General features: G+C 40.2%; 1 protein-coding gene across 1 annotated transcript in view; it reads right to left on the bottom strand.

The window, feature by feature from the left end:
* Positions 1-591: 591 nt before the first annotated feature.
* The window catches only part of LOC115497284 (uncharacterized), a 71512-nt gene continuing 50496 nt past the window's right edge, over positions 592-21607 (bottom strand). Inside the window, exons 54-72 of the mRNA XM_072935803.1 lie at positions 20282-20626; positions 19158-19271; positions 18644-18772; positions 18029-18190; positions 16223-16387; positions 14807-14972; positions 13325-13509; positions 12201-12771; positions 11117-11304; positions 10136-10233; positions 9560-9744; positions 8307-8509; positions 7691-7880; positions 6922-7031; positions 6454-6635; positions 5549-5658; positions 4927-5063; positions 4410-4549; positions 592-2248 (exon numbers count right to left, since the gene is read on the bottom strand). Of these exons, the coding sequence (XP_072791904.1) occupies positions 2233-2248; positions 4410-4549; positions 4927-5063; positions 5549-5658; positions 6454-6635; positions 6922-7031; positions 7691-7880; positions 8307-8509; positions 9560-9744; positions 10136-10233; positions 11117-11304; positions 12201-12771; positions 13325-13509; positions 14807-14972; positions 16223-16387; positions 18029-18190; positions 18644-18772; positions 19158-19271; positions 20282-20626 (3396 nt within the window). The 3' untranslated portion in view covers positions 592-2232. The remainder of the gene's footprint in view (positions 2249-4409; positions 4550-4926; positions 5064-5548; positions 5659-6453; positions 6636-6921; positions 7032-7690; positions 7881-8306; positions 8510-9559; positions 9745-10135; positions 10234-11116; positions 11305-12200; positions 12772-13324; positions 13510-14806; positions 14973-16222; positions 16388-18028; positions 18191-18643; positions 18773-19157; positions 19272-20281; positions 20627-21607) is intronic.

Below are 21607 nucleotides of genomic sequence, written 5' to 3'. Positions count from 1 at the left end.
GCCCCGTGGCCTGTGACACTGCTTTGTTTGTGGGCAGGTATTTGATGAGCAGGTGTGACAGAGCACTTGCCTTTGCATTAACAGCAGAGTGAGGCAGGGAGCAAAGGCACAGCTGCCAGTGCAGAAGCATGAAGATGAGGCTTTATTCATGACAGCTATCAATAAGTGCTAAACTTATGAACATGACCTGGAACCCTTCATTTAAGTGTGGGTTCATTTGGAGTTTTTTTCCTTTTTTTTTTCCTCACCCCTGATGGTGGCTCTGTTGGCCCTGCTCAGTGTAAGTGGTGTCTCGTGTATGCCCTCGTGTGTGCAGGCAGGGTGTCCACCCTGGGTCAGTGGGGTGTCCGGGCCGGCCCATGGGGTCAGTGGGGTGTCCAGGCCGGCCCATGGGGTCAGTGGGGTTTCCAGCTGGTCTGTGGCTGTAGGGTTAGAGCAGGACTGGGTCTGCTCCTGCTGAGCTTCAGGGCTGGAGGTGTGTCCAGTGCCTGTACAAGTTCCTGGCTCTAAAGAGTATCTAGACAGCAGCTGTGCATGTGGAGAACCTAGGAACAGCTCAGAGATACAAACAACTGGACTGAGCAAAATGGCTGCAGTTAAAAATGTTTATTGGTAGTTAAATGGCTTCTTTAGTACAAGTGATAAGTTATATGCAGCTTTTAGAGGAGACCTGGTGTCTGCATCCAGCTGTGTTGCTGTATACAATTAGCATTTAAGTTAAATTCCTGTATTTCTGTATTGCTGACTGAGCTCTTCTCAGTATTTTCCTCTACTTGCTGATATTTTTCTTTGTTTCTGAAATTGTCACCACAGGATTATTTTTCAGAGGTACTTGGTGTGCTTAGCTGGGGAGTGAAGTGACACTCAGTGACTGGGGAGAAAATTATGTGGTTTTTAATCAGTAACTGGTGTAAATATTCTGTAACTTCCAGAAATATTTCATAGAATTTTGGCTTTTTACAAGGGTGCAGGTGTAACATTATTACACAGGAAGACTTGATTTCTAGCATCTGAGGCGTGTGGGAATCCTAAAAATTGCAGGATTTTTTCCTGACTAATGTAGGAATCATGTTTTAATTAGTATCAAGCTAGAGAATAAGTGTTCAGAAAGCAAGTGCAGCTGCAAGCACAGCATACACAAGATAAGAGGCAGCTGTTTGCTTTTTCTGTGAGCCAGTCAAACCCAGCCAGTGCCAACTCTCCATAGAGGTCAGTGCAACTTTGTTGTTACAAATAATCAATAAAAATGTACTCCAGCTTAAAAATAATGCAGTCAAACGTTTATTAGCATGGTGTCATAGTAGGAAATATCTTTATTTCAATGTTTGCATATTATGCAAACATTGCATTTGCAGCATTACCTTTTACCAAGGAATAGCTGCATTCCAAGCACTGTGTGGAGGAAGGTAATGCAAATTTTAAATCAAGTGACCTACAATACAGAAAGTGATTTAACAGGTGAGACACTCACACAGCAGTAGCTGTAACACCCTAATGTTACTTCATGGGTAGGGTAGATCTTGGTCACCTTCTCTCAACACAGCAACTGACTGCTGACAGGGGTTTCTAAAGACACAAAGGGAAAATGTGCAGCTGGTGCACAGAAACTAAGAAGGCTGTTTCTCATTTAACAGTGTGTACATTAAAAAGGGAAAAATCAGCACAAATACGAGAAAATTATTAGCTGCTTTCCATTATTTACCCATCTTATTTCTGTCTTCGCCTTCTTGTGTGTTGGAGCACTTCCCAGATGACTTTCTCCAGAACTGCTGAACAGTGGAGTTTCATTTCTGAAGAAAAAAGAAGTCGGCATCTCTGCTGACTCTAAGCTGATGATGCTGCTTTCACAAAGTAGTCCACTTGTACTAATCTGAGCTGGAAGAGAGCTTTTCTCAGCTTTTCAGTGTATTTGTGCTATGGTTCAAGACTTGTGGAGAGGTAATTTTGCCACTGAATGGGAGAATTTTTTTTAGAGTAACTGCTACTTTCCTGTCCAATTTCTTTTGGTTGATTATAGTTTCTTGTCAATATACTGAAATAATTCCTCTTGCCCTCAGGGGTTCTGGGTGGAAAGCTTTCCTTTTATACTATATATACTTCACAGTTAACACTAAAGCATCCACACTTCTACTGTTCTTTCCCTGTTCTTGCCTCTAGCTTGCCTACCTAAAATAACTGTTTCCTTTTGGGTACTGGAAGGATTCTTCCATCTTCAGGGCTGGTATCTGCCATTCAGAACTGGCTCAAGCTGAAACGAAGAAGAGATGAACTCCAGGTAAGTGATAAGTAAGTACAAGTCACATGTAATGCAACCTGTCATTACAGTGAAATACAAAAAAATCTCTGAAGGGAAAATAGCATCAGATATATTTATGACATCAAAACACTGGGGAAAGTACTCCAGCATTTTAGATATGGTTTTATCTTAGATCACTAAACTGAAATAAAGATGTAAGATTCTCTCATGTTTGATAGATTCACATTTAGGAGGAAAAGGGCAGCATTATTTCTAAAGTTTATGAGGTCTGGATTCAGCTATTCAGTGGAAGATCCTTGACAAGCATGAATTTCTAAGAAATAGTGCAGAGGTAGTTTCTGCTGACAGCCACTTTCTGTTTTGCTGTCATGACTGTTGCTGGTTATCAGTTACTGTGTGTGATTAACCCAGCGATTACACTCTTTCACTGTGTCAAACCTGATTCTCCCTTAGTTTGGTCTGTTCAACTTCCTTCTCTTTAGACTATTTACATATTTAGAGACTTAACTCATGTCTTTCCTCAACCCTTCCATTTTTTCCCCAGGACTCTTCTCAGCTGGTTCACGATTTCAGTAAAACATGGTGTCCAAAACTGGATATATGAAATAAGCTAAATAGAGAAGAAGTATTCTGTGTCTTCAATATGTTGATTCAAGTGTACATCCCCAATGTATTTTGCTTCTTTGTTAGCATGTTCTAGTTAACTGAGCTTGTGGTCCACCTTCATTCCAATACTTTTCCTCAGAAATGGGATAATGTAAATTAGCAGCACTATCTGACTGCAATCATTCAGCTACCAAGTTCTTCTAAAACTTTGTTTTCCACTGAATATTTTGTTGACTCAGATTTAACAAAATTTTCCTCTGTATTTCATATTTATATGTTGAAGATTTATGCAACTACTCTAGCTAAAACCACTCGCTGCCTCCAAGATGCTACCCAGAAATGTCCTGATCATCCACTGCTTAGGAGCTGAGTGAAGGGAACAGCTCGGGCAGATACTGACACGCAATGTTGTTTCAGTGTGTGGGAGTGTGATGTGATGCACTTACAGACACAGCGAGTGTTTTTTTTCTAGGTTTTTATTTTATGGCCAACAAACCCATCTGCAAATACTACTCCCTTCCTTAATGGGTAAGAAATCAAGTAATAATTGTAAATTTTTCAAGGCATACACAAATGGGCTTGTAGTTGTTTGCCAAATCAGTTCTTTGAGATAATAGTGAGTTTACAAATGCAAATAAATAATGTTCCAATACATATATTAAAAGCCCCACACTCTTTTCATTACTAAACCTTAGCAAAGCATGGAGCATAAAAGGAATAAACCCAAGTGCTTCATTTCAAGCAAAAGCATAATGAGCTCTTCTGTGTGATTCTGCCATGTATTTGGTGTAATTGTTTCCATTGCAATCTTGTAAAAATACAGTGAGTTACTACTTGGGCAAGAGTATCAATAATGGAACTCCAGTTAGCAGCACATGGGGCTCCAGTCACTTTTGGAGTGCACAAATTGGCACAATAACTACAGAAGTGGGAATGGATTGTAATTATAAAAAATTCAAACGAGTGCTACTGCTCTATTCAGGCTTTTCATCTTCCTTGTCTGTATTCCAGGAATCCACTTAACAATGCAATCTGAATGACAGCTGCATTAAAACACAAGTATTGGTAATCTGGATATTCTAGGCTGAAAAGATAGATAAGTTTCATTATTAGATACTGAAAAATACGAAAATAAGTCTCTGAGTATTTTGTGTCTGTATATGTATTGTTAATATGAATCCAAATGCAGTATTAAGACCAAAAAAAGATGGAACCAGAAATAGTATCCAAGAGGAGGAACTCCTGGGGACATTACACAGTATTCTGCAGGTATCCTTCTGCCTCTGTTACACAGCAAGTTAGGACAAAATAAGAAAGGCAGTAGAGAGTGGGCAGTGGGTGGGCTCTAGTGAGCTCACGAGTGAACAGCAGGAAGGGGAGGTAGCCAAGAGGCAAGAAGAGCATTTCTGGGAATAGGATCAGTTTTGCTCATGGCCGCAGTCAGATTCCTTAGTTTTATTTTCTCATGTGTTCTTGCATTACAAACATGTAAGTACTGGAGCAAAGCAGTCAGAATATTCAGGGTGGTAAAAGAAATGAAACTTACCACTGTGGAGGGATTTCCACAGGGACAAAATTCCGGTTGCACAAATGAACAAAAGCTGCTGCTAATCTGCAGGCAGCCTCCAAGGTTGGGGAGTCACAGGTGTCCTGTGTGCACATGGTGTAGAATGGCTCAGGCTCCACCTGGGCACAAAGGGAGGCGTTAGGGGCAACCTGCAGGTAAATCCAGAGGTTTGGGTTGTGTCCCCTCCCCCCTGCCTGGTTAGGATCATTCATAATCCTTTATTCCCTTCATAACAGTGGTGAGAGGAGTGAGTGATTTCTGTTTCCAAATCCTAGACCTGTATCCTAAAGAACAGTCATGCCACTACTCTGTCGATTCAAAAACCTCCGTTTATATTTAGGGTGATAAAACCACCTTTTTTTCTGTCTGGATTGCTGTTTTGCTTACTTCTACAGTTCTCTGCAATTAAACTTCTGTATCCTTGCAATGGTTATGTGACCTCCTTTGAAGTATGACACATAATTAAGACAGTGCTTCTGGCTGAAGTTCTACTTACAACTTTGAAGCAGTTCCTAAGAAGTGAATGTGGTTCTTCAAAGAACATTTTACAGATGTTTTGCTTAGCTGTAATTGGGCATGGCTTCTCTTTCTTCTGTACGAGACTGCACTTATTCACCTGGGAAAACAAAGTTACTTAAATTGGTGTGTTTTGGGGTTTTTTTGCATACATCAGAGTAGGATGGGTTCTTCAGATTTCCAGTGTGCGCTGGTTTGAAGGATGATATGGACAGCTCAGTACCCTGTTCTAATGTTTATTGTTCATTAATATTGAGAGGCACCTCACAGATTAGATATTGGTTCCTTTTGCTATTGATTCTGTTATTCACAGAAGGATTTTGGTGTGTAGTTGCTGACATAGCAGGTAGTTGGCTAGTTCTCTTTTATATAGATCTGACAGGTCAAAGTTGTGCTTTTACTAGATCTTTCTCATGGAGAAAAAAAAACTTCATACCCTTGCTGGATTATCCATAGGTAAGGGTGGCTTTAAAAAAAAAGAACAACATAACCACATCACCAAGAAGTTCTTCAAGCAAGTGTAAATTGTAGTTATTTTACTTACTAAGGAAAATGAGCTGGCAGTTTACTTTGTGCCAGCCCTCATCCTGCAGGAGTCAGACACTCAGTCCCTTCCTGTTGTGCAGCCTTGGCCTTGTGATGGTGGAGCTGTGCTGACGTCCTTTGCAAGGTCAGTGCATGACTAAGGCTGTGATAAAGCTCTGGGAACAAGCTGCAGTCAGAGTTCACAGTTCAGTGGGAGCCCTTCCAATCAATAGTGCAAGTGCAGCCATTCTGCCCCTAAAGAAGGGCACCCTGGACTCCCCTGCTTCTGTATGACACTACGTTTCTTATATAATGCTTTTAATTGATTCTTTTGTTCAATGTCTCTCTGGAGTTTTTCATTTTTATAAGTATATTAGAAGTTAATATTTGTAGCAATTAAGAAAATTGTGCCTATGATCAGTCATTTTGGGATCCTGCCCCATTATTAAAATAAACATAGGCTGCAACCTCATTAACTGTATCTCTGCAACAGCAAGAAGTACAAGATACTTGAAGCAATTCTCTCTTTTACATTAAAGTACTGACATAAACCTGGAAATGAGATTTCTGGTCCCAGACCTCAGACATCTTCTGTGAGACAGACTAAATTGAAGAGTCACAAAATCTTTGTGGTAATAAGATGCTGGTTCCTTTTCTTTTTGGTAGTATATTCTTAAAATTAGATTTAGAGGATCCTGTCAACATGGCTTGAGAGCATGTTAAGGTTACTTTTCTTGCTTGGTTGCATTCACAAATGGTTCTGTACAACTGTGAGTTTGTGTATTCAGATTATTTGCAGCTGATACAGAGTACATTAATTAAGCAGAGCTATAATGTTACTGGTATAAAACTGTTACAACATTTATTTATGATAGTTATAGGAGTCTTTTTGTGCAAGTCAGTAACTGACAGCAGCAGTTAACCTTCCAATAAGGTCTGAATACTTAGTGGTGTAGGGATGGAGAGCAAATTCGCTAGTTACAAGTTTCTGAACTTTTGTTTATTGATAAGATGTAAAGCATAAAGAACAAATAAAATTAAGAGGCTCAACATACGTAGAACTAACAGCTCTAAAGAAAACTTCAGACTGCAACCTGAGCGATGAGCATACAGATTTGGCCCAGACCTAGTAGCACCTGTCCCTGCATTCCAGGAAAAGGTGCTCTAAGGAGGAAAACATCAAAGAGACTTAGTTCCAATATCAGTGTGTTCTAAAATCAGCAACAGCCACCGCTATGTTTTACCTTACCACCTAGTTCAATGCCATTTAATAGGGAATTCTTGAACAGTTTTTAGCAAATATGTGCAGCCTTTTCCCTGGTTGGACATAGCAAAACAATCCAGTGTGCTGCTGTTTCCACTATTGAGCTTTAGTTCTTCTAAGCCAACCCAGTGTGTCAGACAGTGCCCTCTGTCAGCACCTGCACACAGGAGCCCCTCAGCTCATTACCTGCCAGCTCTGTGTGAACTCTTGCACGTTGTCAGTGAAAGAACCATTAGGCACCATCCATTCGTTTCCAGCTTCGTTATCATTGGTACCAAAAAGCCCAGCTGAAACACCTGGGAGGAAATTGAAATGGAGTAAAATAGGGATTGTCAGGAGTAGGTGCAGGAATATTGCAGCAACTGTCTCTGGGCTCTGTCCAGAGACTATTCTGTCCAGCAGAGTTCAGCTCTGCTGTGGAAGAGGGGAAGCTGCCCAGCCTTCATTGCCATCTCACATCCCAGCTGGTCATGGGCTTCTGAGCACATCATGGCATCAGATCCATTCTCTGCTAATCTTTGGGGGTGACTTTTAGAACAGTGTGGGGTACGTGGATGGTACATGAATGCATTCCAAGTATACAAAAAACTCTGTGAGGTTTTGGGCCTCCCTCTAGAGTTGTCTTGCAGGTCTGAGAAGCTAAGCCTGCTCTAGAGCAGATTCTCAACCAGATTTTGGGTCTGGGCTGACTGTAGTATCTCTGCCTCTGATTTCTGTCTGCTTTATAGCATTGAATCAATAGGAACCCATAACTTCCTCTTCTCCCTGGAATGCTGCATTCCATGCTCTATTTGGCAGTTACTGGGAATGTCTAGGGCCATTTCCAGGGTCTCTACAAATGAAGAGGGGAAAAAAAACTGAAAGCACAGATGCTGGTATTACCAGTAATACAGATAATTCAGAGAGATAGCAAAAATTACTAACAGCTGACAACAGCTGTATGACTGGCACTCACCATGGTGCCACCCAGCCAGAGTGACAGTACAGACATCATACTGAAAGTCACAAGAGACAGAAACTCCTTTCTGATCAGATACTTCTATTTTGTTGGTTCCTTGCCTTGAATTCATGGTACTGTTTTCAAAGGATTGATCCAGGACTTGGCAGTTCTCTTCCGTAAAGGAGAAGTTATACATCTTGGATAGCTGTTTTAAAATGAAAATGCAGTTTCAAACCTGTCCTAGTGAAAGTTCAAGCACAGGAAAGCACAGTGGATTTGCAGGTGCAATGAGGCCAATTTAGCTCAGAATTAAGGGAGTAAGAACAGGGTTGTGTTAAACTTCTGAAAGAGAAAAAGCACAAAATCTCCCTCTCAGTGCCGTTCTCTTAGACCATGTCAGAAGATAGTTGAAAAGTTTCTGTCATATACAGAGAACAAAGGCAACCCTTGAGTTAAACTGGTTTTGTTTTGGAGAGGTATTTTCTTTTTAAGAACCTGTTACTTACTTTAAAGCCATTGCCTGAGAGTACTTCTGATCTATGTTTTGAGCATTAATAGTTTTAAAACTTTTATTTGTAAGTTGAAGAAAATTTTTGTCAAAAATAAAAAATGTTTGACTTGGTCTTCCTACCTTTAGTCGTGGGTAGATAGTGATCACAGTCTGATTAATCTCCACATACAGTGATCTTGAGTTCCTGGTTTCCTCATTTAGTATTACAGTGAAAGCACTGTGAACAAAATCCTTGGCAAGAAGTACACTGCACTTAGATGCCAAATCATACATTTTTCCATCAAAAGTCACAAGATGCTTGGTCCCCACTAACATAGCATGATCTGGAGAATGGTATTTCAGAAGAAACATCAGTGAGTTTTCCACAGAGCAGTAAATGCTGCACATACTGCAACACAGAGCTCCTTGCTGTCATACTCTTAAATAATTTCTCAACTTATTATTACAGTGACATTACTACACTTACATTTTAATTAGTTACACTGTAGTTGCTGTGCAACAAAACTTCTCAGAAACAAAATAATTTAATTATTTATTTTTTGTTATAAATTTACCTGAGTGCTATAAAACTTTGATACACTTGAACTGGGATTTAGAGCTCATCTCGATTTGTCATTTTACTCCTTGACAGTCATATTCATAAACACACACACATTATACATTCTTATGCAGAAAACACAAGAATATTAATTCTCAAAAATAGTCTCCAAAAATGACCCTTCCAAATCAGTTCATCAAACAGCTGCAATCCAGGAAACCCTGCTGATAGATGACTCAGAATATTGGGTCACTAGGAGCTACTTTCACAGCCCTTTGTGTACTGGGAGGAAACCGTTAAAAAGGGTTTTCTGGAAAAGCCATTCTCTCTAAGGGACAGTTGGGATGGTTAGTGCATTCCTTTAGCATTTAGCAATACTTTTACAGGCAGTACTGTTGCTGAAGTTTTGGTAGGGCTGATCTTGCTCATCCTAGAGGCAGCAGAGGTGAAGTCACCAGTTTCCAAGCCTGTGTGCCAGGACAGAGAGCCAGCAGGTGAGACTTGCAGTGAACCATAGTATTAGCTCACAAGAGCATATGGATAAGGCAGATAAATACCACCTGCTGTTTCTTGTCTCAAGAGTAGGAAGTGTAAAATGTTACAAAATTTGCACGAGTATTAAGTAGAGCAGTGTTACTGCATGTCAACTTTGCCCAGAGTGTTGATCTTACACCATCACTGTCTTACAAGAGAGACTATATATAAGTTAATGAGAAAACTATTAATTAGCAACCATCTCTATGTAAACTCCTATTCCAGATACAATTTTTAAAATACAGTACTAAGTGGAAACAGACCCAGGTACAAAACAAAGCAGCACTTTGAAAGGGCTTACATTCAAAGGGGCTCTCCATCATCCTCCGTTTGATTCTGTAGTACTCTGCAAGTATGTTGAGATTGTAGAGGTCTTGCAGAGGCCTCATTAGTTTTTCTCCAATGAGGTAAGTGGTAACATTTGCCAGCTGCAGGGACAGGTCTGCTTTAGGTGGTACTGGCAGCTTTCCTGCCACCGAGCAGTTCCTGTAAAATACAAAGAGAACACACCCCTTATCTGCTGAACTGATGAAATGCTGTTGGTTTATTATTAGAAACATTGAAGTGAAATATTCATAAGAACTGTAGTCTGGTTAGAACAGCAAAACACAATCCTACTCTGGCCAAGAGCTGCACTTTCCCAGGTCACCTCAGGCCAGTTATCAGTCACTGATACCCTGTTTGCTGCCCAGTAGCTCCTTTCAAACAGTCGGTCTGGCAGCCGACAGAAATAAACATTAGGATGTGATGTGACCAAGCAAAGAGTGGTTGGGTGGCTGTCCAGAACCCTCAGCTGCACACTGACAGGAAGAGTAACTATACACATATCCTTTTAGAACACTGCCCAGAGCAGAGATCCTGCAAAAACACCATTTACCTGGGTGAAAAACTGTACAGGCTCAGCAAGGGCTTCCGGATCTTGCTCACAGCTCTGGAAAACCTGGCCTCTGCCCACCTGAGCACCTGCTGTGTAGCCTGTTGGAGAGTCACAGATTATAAAAGCAATTTCAGTATGGCTTCAGGGCAGGGTCAGTACTTGCAAATGAGTTTTAAATCAAGAAATGCAAAATACCACTTCAGAGTCTCTTGCATTTGTCTCCTGCCTGACAGTGTCTTGTCACATAGAGGTTAATAATATCCAGAGGACAGACTCTAGTCACAACAGAAATGGAAATCTAGTCTTCCTAAATAACATGACTTAAAGTGTAGCAATGTTTTACTAAGTTGATGTGCTTCTGTAGCTTAGAATTTTATTTATTAATATTTATAATTATTTTATTTATAAATATATATAATATATTTATATATAATATATTATATATATTTATATATTATATATTATAGATCTAAATTATATATATTTATTATATATTATATATATTATATATTTATACATTATAAATAATTTTATTTCTTAATATTTATAAATATTAATAGTTATAATTATTTAGAAATATTAATAAAATTATATTATATTTAATAATATAAGTTAGCCTCATGATATATTTTTTATGCTTTTCATTTCAAGTAGAAGAGCCCAGATGTATTTGTACACTGTTTATTGGAATCGCAATTTCTCCTCTCTTTGCAAGAAAAGTAAAAGCTACATGAATGACAGATTACTGCTGCTGTGATTCCAACCAGAACTAGTAAAACAACCTTTCCTCTAGCTGTAACTCTTTCAAAGCAGGACAAATATTGCAAGAACAGTAAATCAGCTGTGCACAAGCTTATTATGTGGAAAGACAACTATTTCCATCAACAAAAATTGTTAATTATTTTTGTGTATCCATAGTTCAAAGCTGAGACTTAAATTTGTAGGCCTTGAATTAGAAATGGAGAACTGACTTATACCAACCATATCCAAGCCTGCTTTCACAACCTTTAATGCCATCTGAATTGGTTCCATTAGCCACACATCTTTTACAATCTTGGGTAAGAAAGCCTGGATTTTCTTCATGTGCTGTTCTGTCTTCTCTTTCCAGACTTCATCCAGTGGCTTCAAGGTTACATCATAGTAGGCATCTTTCAAAGTTGCTAATGGCTCTGAAGCAAACACATTAATGAGACAAAACATAGCTGGTTTGGTACAAGCAGCTCTTTGCTTGTTTGTTTCCACCCAACTTCCAGCATAAGTGAAGGGGGAGCACAGAAAAGTGGAAGAGGCAGCTGTGTTTGCATGGCAGTCAGGCACATTGCACAGCTGTGAACTGAAAGAGCCGTTCAGCTCTGACCCTGACCCCTTATAAATACATTGCTGCTGTCCAAAAGGAGTGTAAGGGATGCTCTGCAATGTGAACCCATCAGAGCTGTACTGCACAGGCTGCTCTTGCTGAGCAACAGGACAGTTTGATCACAGCTGATTTCAAACAAATTCAACTTTTGAGAGGGAATAGCCTAGAGCTAAGTAGTCCCGAGTGAGGTTTTGCCCCTATGAGAACTGAAGGTTTTCACAGCTAATTCCAGCTGACCACATTTCTCAGCTGTTTCAGTATGGGCCATAGTCCAGCTGAACAGTGAATTGGTGGCTACTGGATAGGCTTGGAAAAAACAGATCAAGTGAAATCCAATAAGTACAAGCATTAAAAACTCAAGGAGGGATGTGAACAGCCCTTTGGGAGGAAAGGCTTGCCAGAGAACTATTAGCAGAAATACTTCAGCTCAGGAATTAAGGACTCTCTTCTCATCCAATTGAACCCAACCTCTTGTGATGGAGAAAAGGCCTCACCACTGATTTCATTAGAAATGTGCTCACAGAGAGCCTTCTTAGAGCTTATTGCATCAAGGCTCCCAGTCTATACACTAAGAGCCAAGGTCAGCACTTCTTGCTAGATCAAAATAGAAACCTTTGTGTTGTTCAGTATGTTTTATAGTTTACAGTGAAGTTTGGTTTGCCCTGCACTGACATTGTCCCTCTTCTTGTTTTGCACCATTTTGCTTACTTTGTAATTCATTCTGCATTTGCTGGACAACATCTTGAATTTTCTCCAAGTAAAGTGGGATCCTGCTTCTCAGAATGTGCTCAATTCCACTTTGCTTCCACACCTGGGTGACAGCTGTAACCCCACTTTGCAGGAATCCTGCTGCCCTTTGCAAGGCTATTGAAGGCCAGCCAGCTGCTTCAGACAGGAAACCAACATGCTGCACCTGCAGTGGTTCCAAAAAAGAAGCAATTTCAAAACACACAGTGATCTCAAGCAAAGCTTTGACTTCACTGAGAAGCAATTCTGACTCCGCAGTGTTGGTGCAGAGACACACAATCTCCACCATTAAACAAGTTTCTTGTCTCTTATACAGGTCAGCACAGGAGTAATCACTGCAGTGTTTGAGCATAACAAAACAGCAGCAGTCAGTATAATGATGTTTAACTAACACTGCATGAACACTTCGTGATGTTTTCACAGATCGTGTGATACTTACTGATCTCCTGAATCTCCACAGGTATCCATCAAACTTCTTTATCTTCTCAGTCAGTGTGGCTTTCAAAAGGCTCCCAATTTCATTAAGTTTGTTCTGTGAGAAGATTGTTAAAACCTTGAATTCATTACTTAAAATTGCTTGTGTTGAATCCAAATCATTCAAAGTTTGTACTAGTTTAAAGGCTGGCAAACACCCACAGTGGCCTCACATTTCTTAGTGGAAACTACTTCTGCATTATTCAATGGATTGACAAGGGAACAGAAAAGTCAAACTATAAAAAGCCTTCCCCAGTTAGAGAGTATGTGAAACCCTACTAAAAGTGAAAGCACTTTCAGGATTCTAATCATTAGTTTTATAACCAATAGGCTGAGCAGTTACTGCTGCTCTCATTTTATTTACTTGCCCTCCTCAGAGGATCCACCCTTTAGAAGAGGGTCCTGTATTCTCTATCTCTAGGCATGGCTGAATTTCTTAATTCTCACCATGGTAACTTCTCACATCAACATGAAAAAAACTAAAATATGGCATAATTTTTCCTGGTTATTCACCAAACTCGCCTACATGGAAGGTGCTCCATCAAAATCACAAAATCAAATAATAATCTAGGAAAGTAACGCTGCAGTTAACAGCCACTCAAGGGTCTCACCTCAGCCTTAAGAACTGGATCCCCACATCCATGCGCCAGAAAACTCAAACTTCCATTAGCAGCTGCTAGAGTTACTTGTCCCACGTTTTCCTGCCTTTTACCATTGATGCTGAGATAGGTGTTAATGACAGCCATGTGTTTCCCATCAGAACAAGCACTGACTTCCATTCCTTCTTCCAAATCCCCTTCAGGAATGAAAAGAGAGCCTTTATTTACAGGAACACCATAGACAGAAATTGTTTCAAAGCCAGCTTTTAATTACTTAGGTGATCAATCAGAGCTTGAGTGTGCTAGGTGTGGAGGAAAAAACAAAACAAAAGAGATAAAAAAGAGACAATTAGATCAGTGTCAGGATTTGATCTCTTTTGTGTGGCTTGTTAATGAATTACATATACAGATTTCCTACTGCAAAGGAAGAAATGGATTGATCTAAATCTAAATCTCTCGGTCATACTGGTTTACAGGCCTTTTTTTCTACTTCAGTCCTCATTGTCCCTTGTTGCAGATGTTTCAAAATTGCTCAGCCCTTAAATGAAAGCCTGTCAGTTCCACCCACCACACACGAGTTGTTTCTACAGAAGCACTGATGAACATAAACAAGTGGTTGGCAAGGTGCGCATAGAATCTGGGTTGAGAGAGCTGAGTTGAATAATTTCTACAAACTTCTGACTTCAGTGATTCATAAACAAATGGCCCTAATCTCAAAAACACCACAGCACATACAGGTGAGGACATGAACCTGAGAGAAACTCCCATGCAGAAGTGTGGAATAGCAAATCCACAAGTGAAACAAGGGCTGGGATTGTCAGCAGCATGAGGTTGAGACAACTGGGATACCGCCAAATCGATTTGGTTTCCACCCAACTCTAACTGTAGCTGAAATGTGGATAAGCCCCACCTCTTGCAGCTCATTTCACCTCACTTTACTCATCTAGAATTTAGGCATAACTTGAAACAATGGCCTTTTTTCCCTCTTGATGCCAGTCAGAGCTGACTGCTGTGAGACAATCCCCTGCAGGCAGTGATTGCACACATCCCAGTTCATACAGCTGTTCCAGCATCAGTCTCTGGAGGTGCCTCTCTCATTTCCTTTATTGAATTTGGAATGCAATGATTATCTTAAACAAGATAATCATTGCATTCCAAACAAGGCACAAAACTTTAAGATGGTTAAATCAAGAGGAAATTAATCCTATCTTTTGTTACCATCTATTGTAACAATACAAAAATGTGTCCTAAACTGAGCTTTGTAAGAAATTTTAAACTTCAGCTTTTCTTTATCTGAAAGATAAAGAATGAAATGAGCTAGCTCAGTGCTAGAGACACAACTTTCTTCCTGTCTCTTCATAGCAATGACCCTGGGAGTTGCAGACGAACTCCAGTTGGAAAGGACCCATAAGGATCAAGTCCAGCTCCCTGGTCTTTGCAGGATGACCTAAAACTAAGTCCCGTGGCTGAGAGCATGGTCAGTGAGACACCTACCTTGCAGATACCCCATGTAGTACTGAAAACACTCCTTTCCTTTGGAAGCAGTTACTTTTACTTTCTCTTTCTGATCAATAATCCCCTCCACCAGGATTTGGCTCTGGACAGTTGAGGAAGCGGCAGTTCCTGTCAGGCCTAGCCAAATATCTTCAAAGGCTCTTAACTGCAGCCATAAAGGAAAAACATTTATTCAAAGTCACCACACAGAATTAATTCAGAGATGGTGCTCAAATATCAGTGCTTCCCACAAAAGGATAAGTGGTGAGGGAAATGTTTCCCAATGCTTGAGTGTAACTATGCAGGAGTTACACTAAGAGAGGCACAAACATCAGAGTGATGGGCCCTGGAGCTGAATGACTGGATAGCACGAGACTTGTGGACAAAATTTTGATGGAAGAAATGAATGAAACTCAATGTCCCAGTCAGTTCTCTGAGAAGCTGCTGATTTGTGCCATTTATTCCAAAACACAGAATGAAGCAAGCTCATGCAGCGCAGCTGATAATCATTTCATCTCCCTCCTCTCTAAAGAGAGAGGAATGGAAAAATAATTTAGTATTTTTTATTGATTAAATCATCATCATAATTTTGTTAAGGGATGATCTATCCTCTCAGTTAGTACCTGACTACCCACATCCCTACTAATGAAGAGTTTGGATGGTGCCAACCCTGTTAGTTTTTTGCCTCACTTTGTTGCCTCCATCTGCCTCTCCACTATTTTAATTTCACAGGAAATTAAAAGCAAATGCAAAACAGGGGGGAGGGGAGAGAAAAAGGAAGAGATTTGTCTCAGAATGAGCATCATATGAGCTGTTTTGTGCCTTTGTTAGTTCTTTTCTTTTTTTTTTTTTTTTTTTTTTTTGTTTTGGTGGTTTGTTTTTTTGGGGGGTCTTTTGGGGTTTTTTGGGGTTTTTTTTTGTTTGTTTTTTTTTTTTTTTGTTTGGTTGGTTTTTTTGTTTGGTTGGTTGGTTGGTTGGTTTTTTTGGTTTTTTGGGGGTTTTTTTTTGCCAGTTCTTTTTTCTGGCAAATTATGCTTTGTGTAAGCATTGTATTTTGTTTTGCTCTTTCTTCTGATGAACTGAAAACCCCATACCTCACACAACACGGCAGTCATGCTGAAGGGGAGTTAGAACAGCACACAGCCTCTTAAAATTGATACACTCCACTAGAAACACACTTGCTTTATTTGTGACAGCTCTACACAGAACTAATGTTGGTGCCTTCCTTTGCTGGCAGTCACGCTGCATGGACACTGCCTAACTGCTCCTTTGGAGACAGCACTACAGAAGCCTGGAGGGTTTTATGTTGCCTGCTGTTCTATAGTCACTGCCTGTGCCTGATCCATTTGGGAAATAGGTGGCAGCAGGCCTTTGAAAACCAAACCCCAGTGCCAGTAAAATAAAATAAAAACTCACTTCAATTTCCAGAGAATAGTTCTTCACATCAGCAGTGCTCTGATTCTTTATGGATATTCCAATCAACCCCTCATCTCTCCCATGATCAGCAAGGTGGAATCTGCCCTCTGACTGCAAAATGATGTCATCTTTGTTGAGCTGGTGCTTTCCAGATAAAACAATTACCTAAGTATGGACAAAAAAGGTGTTCAAGCTTCCAAATTCTTCCAAACAAATGGGCTCTGCTTTGAATAGTAAGACGTTGTACAGTGGCAGCATTCTCATGAAATTACACCACAAACAGAACTTGTAGTTTCAGAAACCAGCACATCTTCCTGCTCCTCACAGCACTATCTTCATTACATCTTCAGTTTCTGTGCTCTAACAAAGCATGTTCAGTGATTACACCCTAAGACCAGAGGAACATCTGCAGAGAACTATATTTTGTTAAAATGTCCAATGTTTTTTGCTCTTACACTTCTCAGCTACTCTAGCCAAACATTTTGATAAACTTGGGGATACATGGGAGGTCAGGTGAATACCGTCCTGGTTTCAACTAGGATAGAGTGAATTTCTTCTCAATAGCTGGTACATTTTGGGATTTGGAATGGGAATGGGGCTCGTTACACACTGATGTTTTGGTTTTGCTCCGTTGTTTATCCTAAATCAAGGACTTTTTTTGTGTGTGTGTGTCTCCTGCTCTGCCAGTGAGGAGGTGAACAAAAGCCCACCTGGGACAAATGCCCCAGCATGGCCAAAGGGATTTTTCATACCACAGAATATCATGTCCAGTACATAAACTGGGGGGAGTTACCTAGAAGGGGCAAATCTGGGTTTGGGAAGGAGGGGGAGGGTCTGGCATTAGGCAGGGGGTGATGAGCAATCATATTGTGCATCACTTAGTTTCATTTTTTTCCTTTTTACTATTATTAGTAGTAGTAACTATTATTGTATTTTATTTTGTTTTGAATTACTAAACTGTTCTTATCTCAACATACAAGTTTTACTTTTGATGGCCCTCCCCATTCCAGGAGGAGAGGGTAGGGAGATAGGGGGTTGAATGAGTGGCTGTGGTGCTTAATTTCCAGCTGGGCTTAAACCTTTAAAGGGAATGATCCAAAAATACAGAGGTGCCTGCTTTTGGAGTGACATGCATATACATCCTTTGCATTATAAATAGGTTCTATCCCACCTTGGCCTGGGAAAAAGTTTTCCTGTTGCTAACAGAGCATAAGCTGCTCTGACATAAGGAAACCAAGATGTGTTTCAGCCACTGGAAACTGGAGAGAGACAGTTATTACAGGTTCCAAGTTCTGTGTTTGTGAGTGTCTACAGGCAACTCTGAGGACCAGCATGCACCTACGGAAGACCATGGGTGGGCCTTTAGTTTATGTGTGTAATAGATAAATAACGTTACATTACAGTTCAAAAATCCACCAGAGCAGCAGAGCAATCATATAAACCAGCAAACGTTTACCCACAGGGGAACAAAAGCACTTTTACTTGTCTCTAGTCTCCTTTTTGATCACTTATGAGCCTGTTTTGGTATTCTCCAGAAACATGAAATTAAGATACCTCTGAAAGAGGAACAGGAAAGAAAGAACATGGAGGAAGTGAGAATGTTTACAACCATAAAAGGACTAGAGAATACACTATAGTAGCAAACAGGACCTTTCTGCTTCAGTCCATCAAATGACACTGTTTATTTATTTAAGCTACAGAAGTATGGTAAGTCTTCTGAAGAGTTGCAGCTGAGGAAAACTACGTCTCCAAATGAGTAATTACATTTAAACTGAAGTAGGTTCAGTGTGTTTATGTCAGACTTACATTTGGAAGGTCACAGAACGCAAAGCTTGTATAGTAATCCAGGCAAGAGTAGTAGTTTGTTTCTATTTTACCCAGAATCTGCTGTTTGGCACATGGGGTCAGGAAAATATTTTCCAGAACAGCTTCTAACTGAAACTTATCAGGATACAAGAGTTGATTTCTCTGCAATGAACCAAGAAAACAAAAGATGACAGTAAGATCTTAGACACTCCTTGAAGCCCACTCATCCCATCCCTGGGCTGGCTTTTGTTATTTCAGTAGCTTCAGGATTTTGAAGTAACATTTCCAAAACATAACATTTCCATTTGACAATGTTTTGGCTTATCAGCCTTGTTACCGGTCCCCGTCCTACAAGTTTTGTAAATTTAGGGCACAGGTGAGGCCTCCAGTTTGTAAGAACCCTTTCTTTCTTAACTATGCTCCATTTAGCTTTCTTCCTGTGTAGAGACAAATGTAAAAGGTAAAGTGAAATATTGGTGTTTCACAAAAAAACAGTGCTCTGTAGAAGCTTTCTTAAAATCCACTCAACATTACATCTAAAACCAAAATAATTCATCTACTGAGAACAGCTTCCTTAAAAATGGCAAGTCAACAGATACAACTGCCTTCTCTTACCTCATATGTGAAATTGTGTTTGAATTTTTTGTCATCCCAGTTCAGATCTAGGTATTCATTAAACAACGTTGGTCTTTGCTCTAGAGACCCACATGCATGCAGGTGTTCCATGCTTAATATTCTCTGAAACTGGAAAAGTGGAAAAAATTGACACATATAAGTAATTTTTTTTTAAGTGTTCAGTATATCCTCAGGCAGTAGGTTTCCTGGGCAAAACCCCACCCTGTGAGAACCCCTGGATGGTCTGTACCCATGAAACCCTGCTTCAGTCTCTCCCAAGAAACCTAAAGGGCTGACAGCTCTGCCCTGAGGGAAAGCTGCAGCCCAAGTACAACCATGTCTGGCAACATGAACCTGAATTTTTCAAAACATTTATTTTTCTTTCTCTGAGACATAAAAAGGTTGACTTCAAGGCTTTCATATGGTAACAAGTACAGAAAAAAAATCATTCAGTGAGGATCAAACACAGAAATTCAGCTACACTCATCCCTTCCAAGGGATACAAGACACATACCTGGCCTGCAGAGAGAGTCACACAGCCACCCCAGGCAGTGATGTCCATCTTGGATTTATCCTCCAGCCCCAGCTGGAGGTGAGCAGGCTGCCCAGCATTCCCTGAGACCTGCAGCTGAAAGCAGAGAAGGATTTGTCCAGCAGCAAGACTAGAACCAGCAGAATGATCCCCATCCAGCGGAGTAAAACAGAGCCACTGTGAAAGCTGCCACAGATCCATGTTCAAACTCTGTGGAACTCAGTGGTCTGGAAACTCCAGGCCTGAGACAAACCCAGGGAAGCTTCACTTTTACAACCAAGGCCATGGAAGGCTTTTGTCACCCTCTCTGGAAGCTCCCTGGGGTCTGTCATGCAAAGCAACTAATGGCACAACTGCAAGAATGACCCTACAAGAGAATTTATTCCTCTGAATATGGTTCTGGAACCATAGTGAGTATTGTGCAACCCCCACCCCCCCCCCGAGCCCCAAAGGGCTTCAGATGAACAAACACAGCACAGCTGGCACAGTTGATTGCTGAAAGTCTTCAGCCTCAGCAGCTGCAGTGTTCTGACCCACACAGAGCACTGTCAGACAGAAATTATACTGTAGTATTTGATCTGGAGGGATTATTTATGGAGTTCCTCCTCCTTTTCCCCCTTTTTATAGATGCTTTGCAAGTGCATTTCAAAACTATAGTTTAAAGCCTTTCTAGTCTTGCACACTTTCACATTTGTGTTGCAATTTCCTATACAATCTAAAAATTTACATTTTCTTCACAGGGGTATCAAAGGGTTTATGGTTTGGTTTTATTGTGGGGTTGGGGTATTTTTGTTTGTTTTTCTTGTGTGTGCAGACTAGGAATTTGTTCATTGCTTTAAGGACAAAATTTGCCTCATTTTCATTGCTTGGCAGTTTCCTGGGCACTTCTGGGTTCCTCCCATCCAAAATGTGTCAATACTAAAAGTTCAAGGCTGTTGGCTAGGAAACAGTGCTGGTGATTTGGACACAAGGAGATAACAGCACTTGGTGCTCTTTACATTTTTCAGGACGATTTCTGGTTCTGCAGTTCTCAGGGACAAAAGGCACACTCACAGTAAATGCAGTATCACAGCTGTGTGTTTTGCAGCCCAGCCTCATGATCTCACCTGCTGGTTGTACTTTCTGCCCCTTCTTTCTGACAGGGAATGCACCTCCAGTTGCTTCAGAGTGTAATTAAATGGGTGGGCAACAGTGGCTCTGTAGCTTGTCCGGTGTCTTCCAATCTTCAGAGAAGATAACACTGATATCTGATCCATATCAACAGATGGAAAAGGAACTTGTGAAATAAAACACCTCTCACATACTGACCTCAAACATGCACCCAGTAAGATTTCCCTGTACTTTGTCCTCAAATGAATTATGTGCACAATAAAGTCCTTTCTGAAGAAGTGAGACAAATTAATGGTAAAATTAGGATAATTTTTGCTGTTTGAATTCCCTGCATAGCACAGCTCAAAGCAGAACTACTCTCTGTATTTTACTAAAGTAATGAACAATGCTTAAGTTTGTTGAAGCTTAGTTTTGATCACATCTTTAGGGACTGCAGGCTGCACTGCCACAGAATCATTGGATATGGTTTGCAAAGTTAAAGCACAAGAAAAAGCATTTACTTCATCAGGAGCTAAATTCTGCTATGTTATTGAAAGCAAAATATTTTTGTGGTAATTTAGATAGTGGCGGGATTTTAATAGTTGTGGTAATTTAAGAAGTAGTAAGAAAATACATTCTATTCAACTGCTAAAGTAAATTTTGGAATTTTTTAACTTTTAACTGCTCTTTGCAGGCACGTTTATGTTTATGTGTGGTAGCATACTTTATACATTGTCTTCTATCTTTCCATTATTTAGAAAATAATGTAATATTCAACCAAGGTGCTGCATTTCATATGCACATGTAAAGATAGCACAGTTAGCAGCAAGTCAAGAAAGTGTCCCCACTTAACCACATCTGGAACTCAACCTACCCTGTGTTCTCCTAGTTCTGTCTTTTTCATTCTTTCCACTTTTTAAAAATAGTGATGACTTACTTTATGAAAACAGAGACTGGTTTCAACTGTTCCACATTTGTCAGTCTTGCTAATGAGGAGGGGAGTAAAAGAATGAAATACAAAAGAGCTTTGATTGAATCAATAAAGCTGAAAATGCTAAGCAAGTATGTGTCCTTTTCTGTGTGGGTAAATCCAGTATTATATCCATGCAACAAGTTCTTCATCCTTCTCAATCTCAACTAATGCTCACACTTGCTCACTTGTTTTAGATTTCATTTCTTTGTCCATAAGCTGCTTTAAGCATGATATTTGTGCTATTCTTCCCACCTACTATCAGAGGCCCTTACCCAGTGTGCTTTGAGGCTTATGCATTTCATTACCTTTGGTTAAGCAGCAAGGTGTGGGGTTACTGCAAACAAAGAAATACTATGGCCTGAAAACACTT

This window comes from Taeniopygia guttata, chromosome 14, assembly GCF_048771995.1.
Source record: "Taeniopygia guttata chromosome 14, bTaeGut7.mat, whole genome shotgun sequence".
NCBI classification, from domain to species: domain Eukaryota; kingdom Metazoa; phylum Chordata; class Aves; order Passeriformes; family Estrildidae; genus Taeniopygia; species Taeniopygia guttata.
The sequence above is the reverse complement of the archived record's forward strand: the minus strand, read 5'-3'. Positions and strand labels throughout refer to the sequence as shown.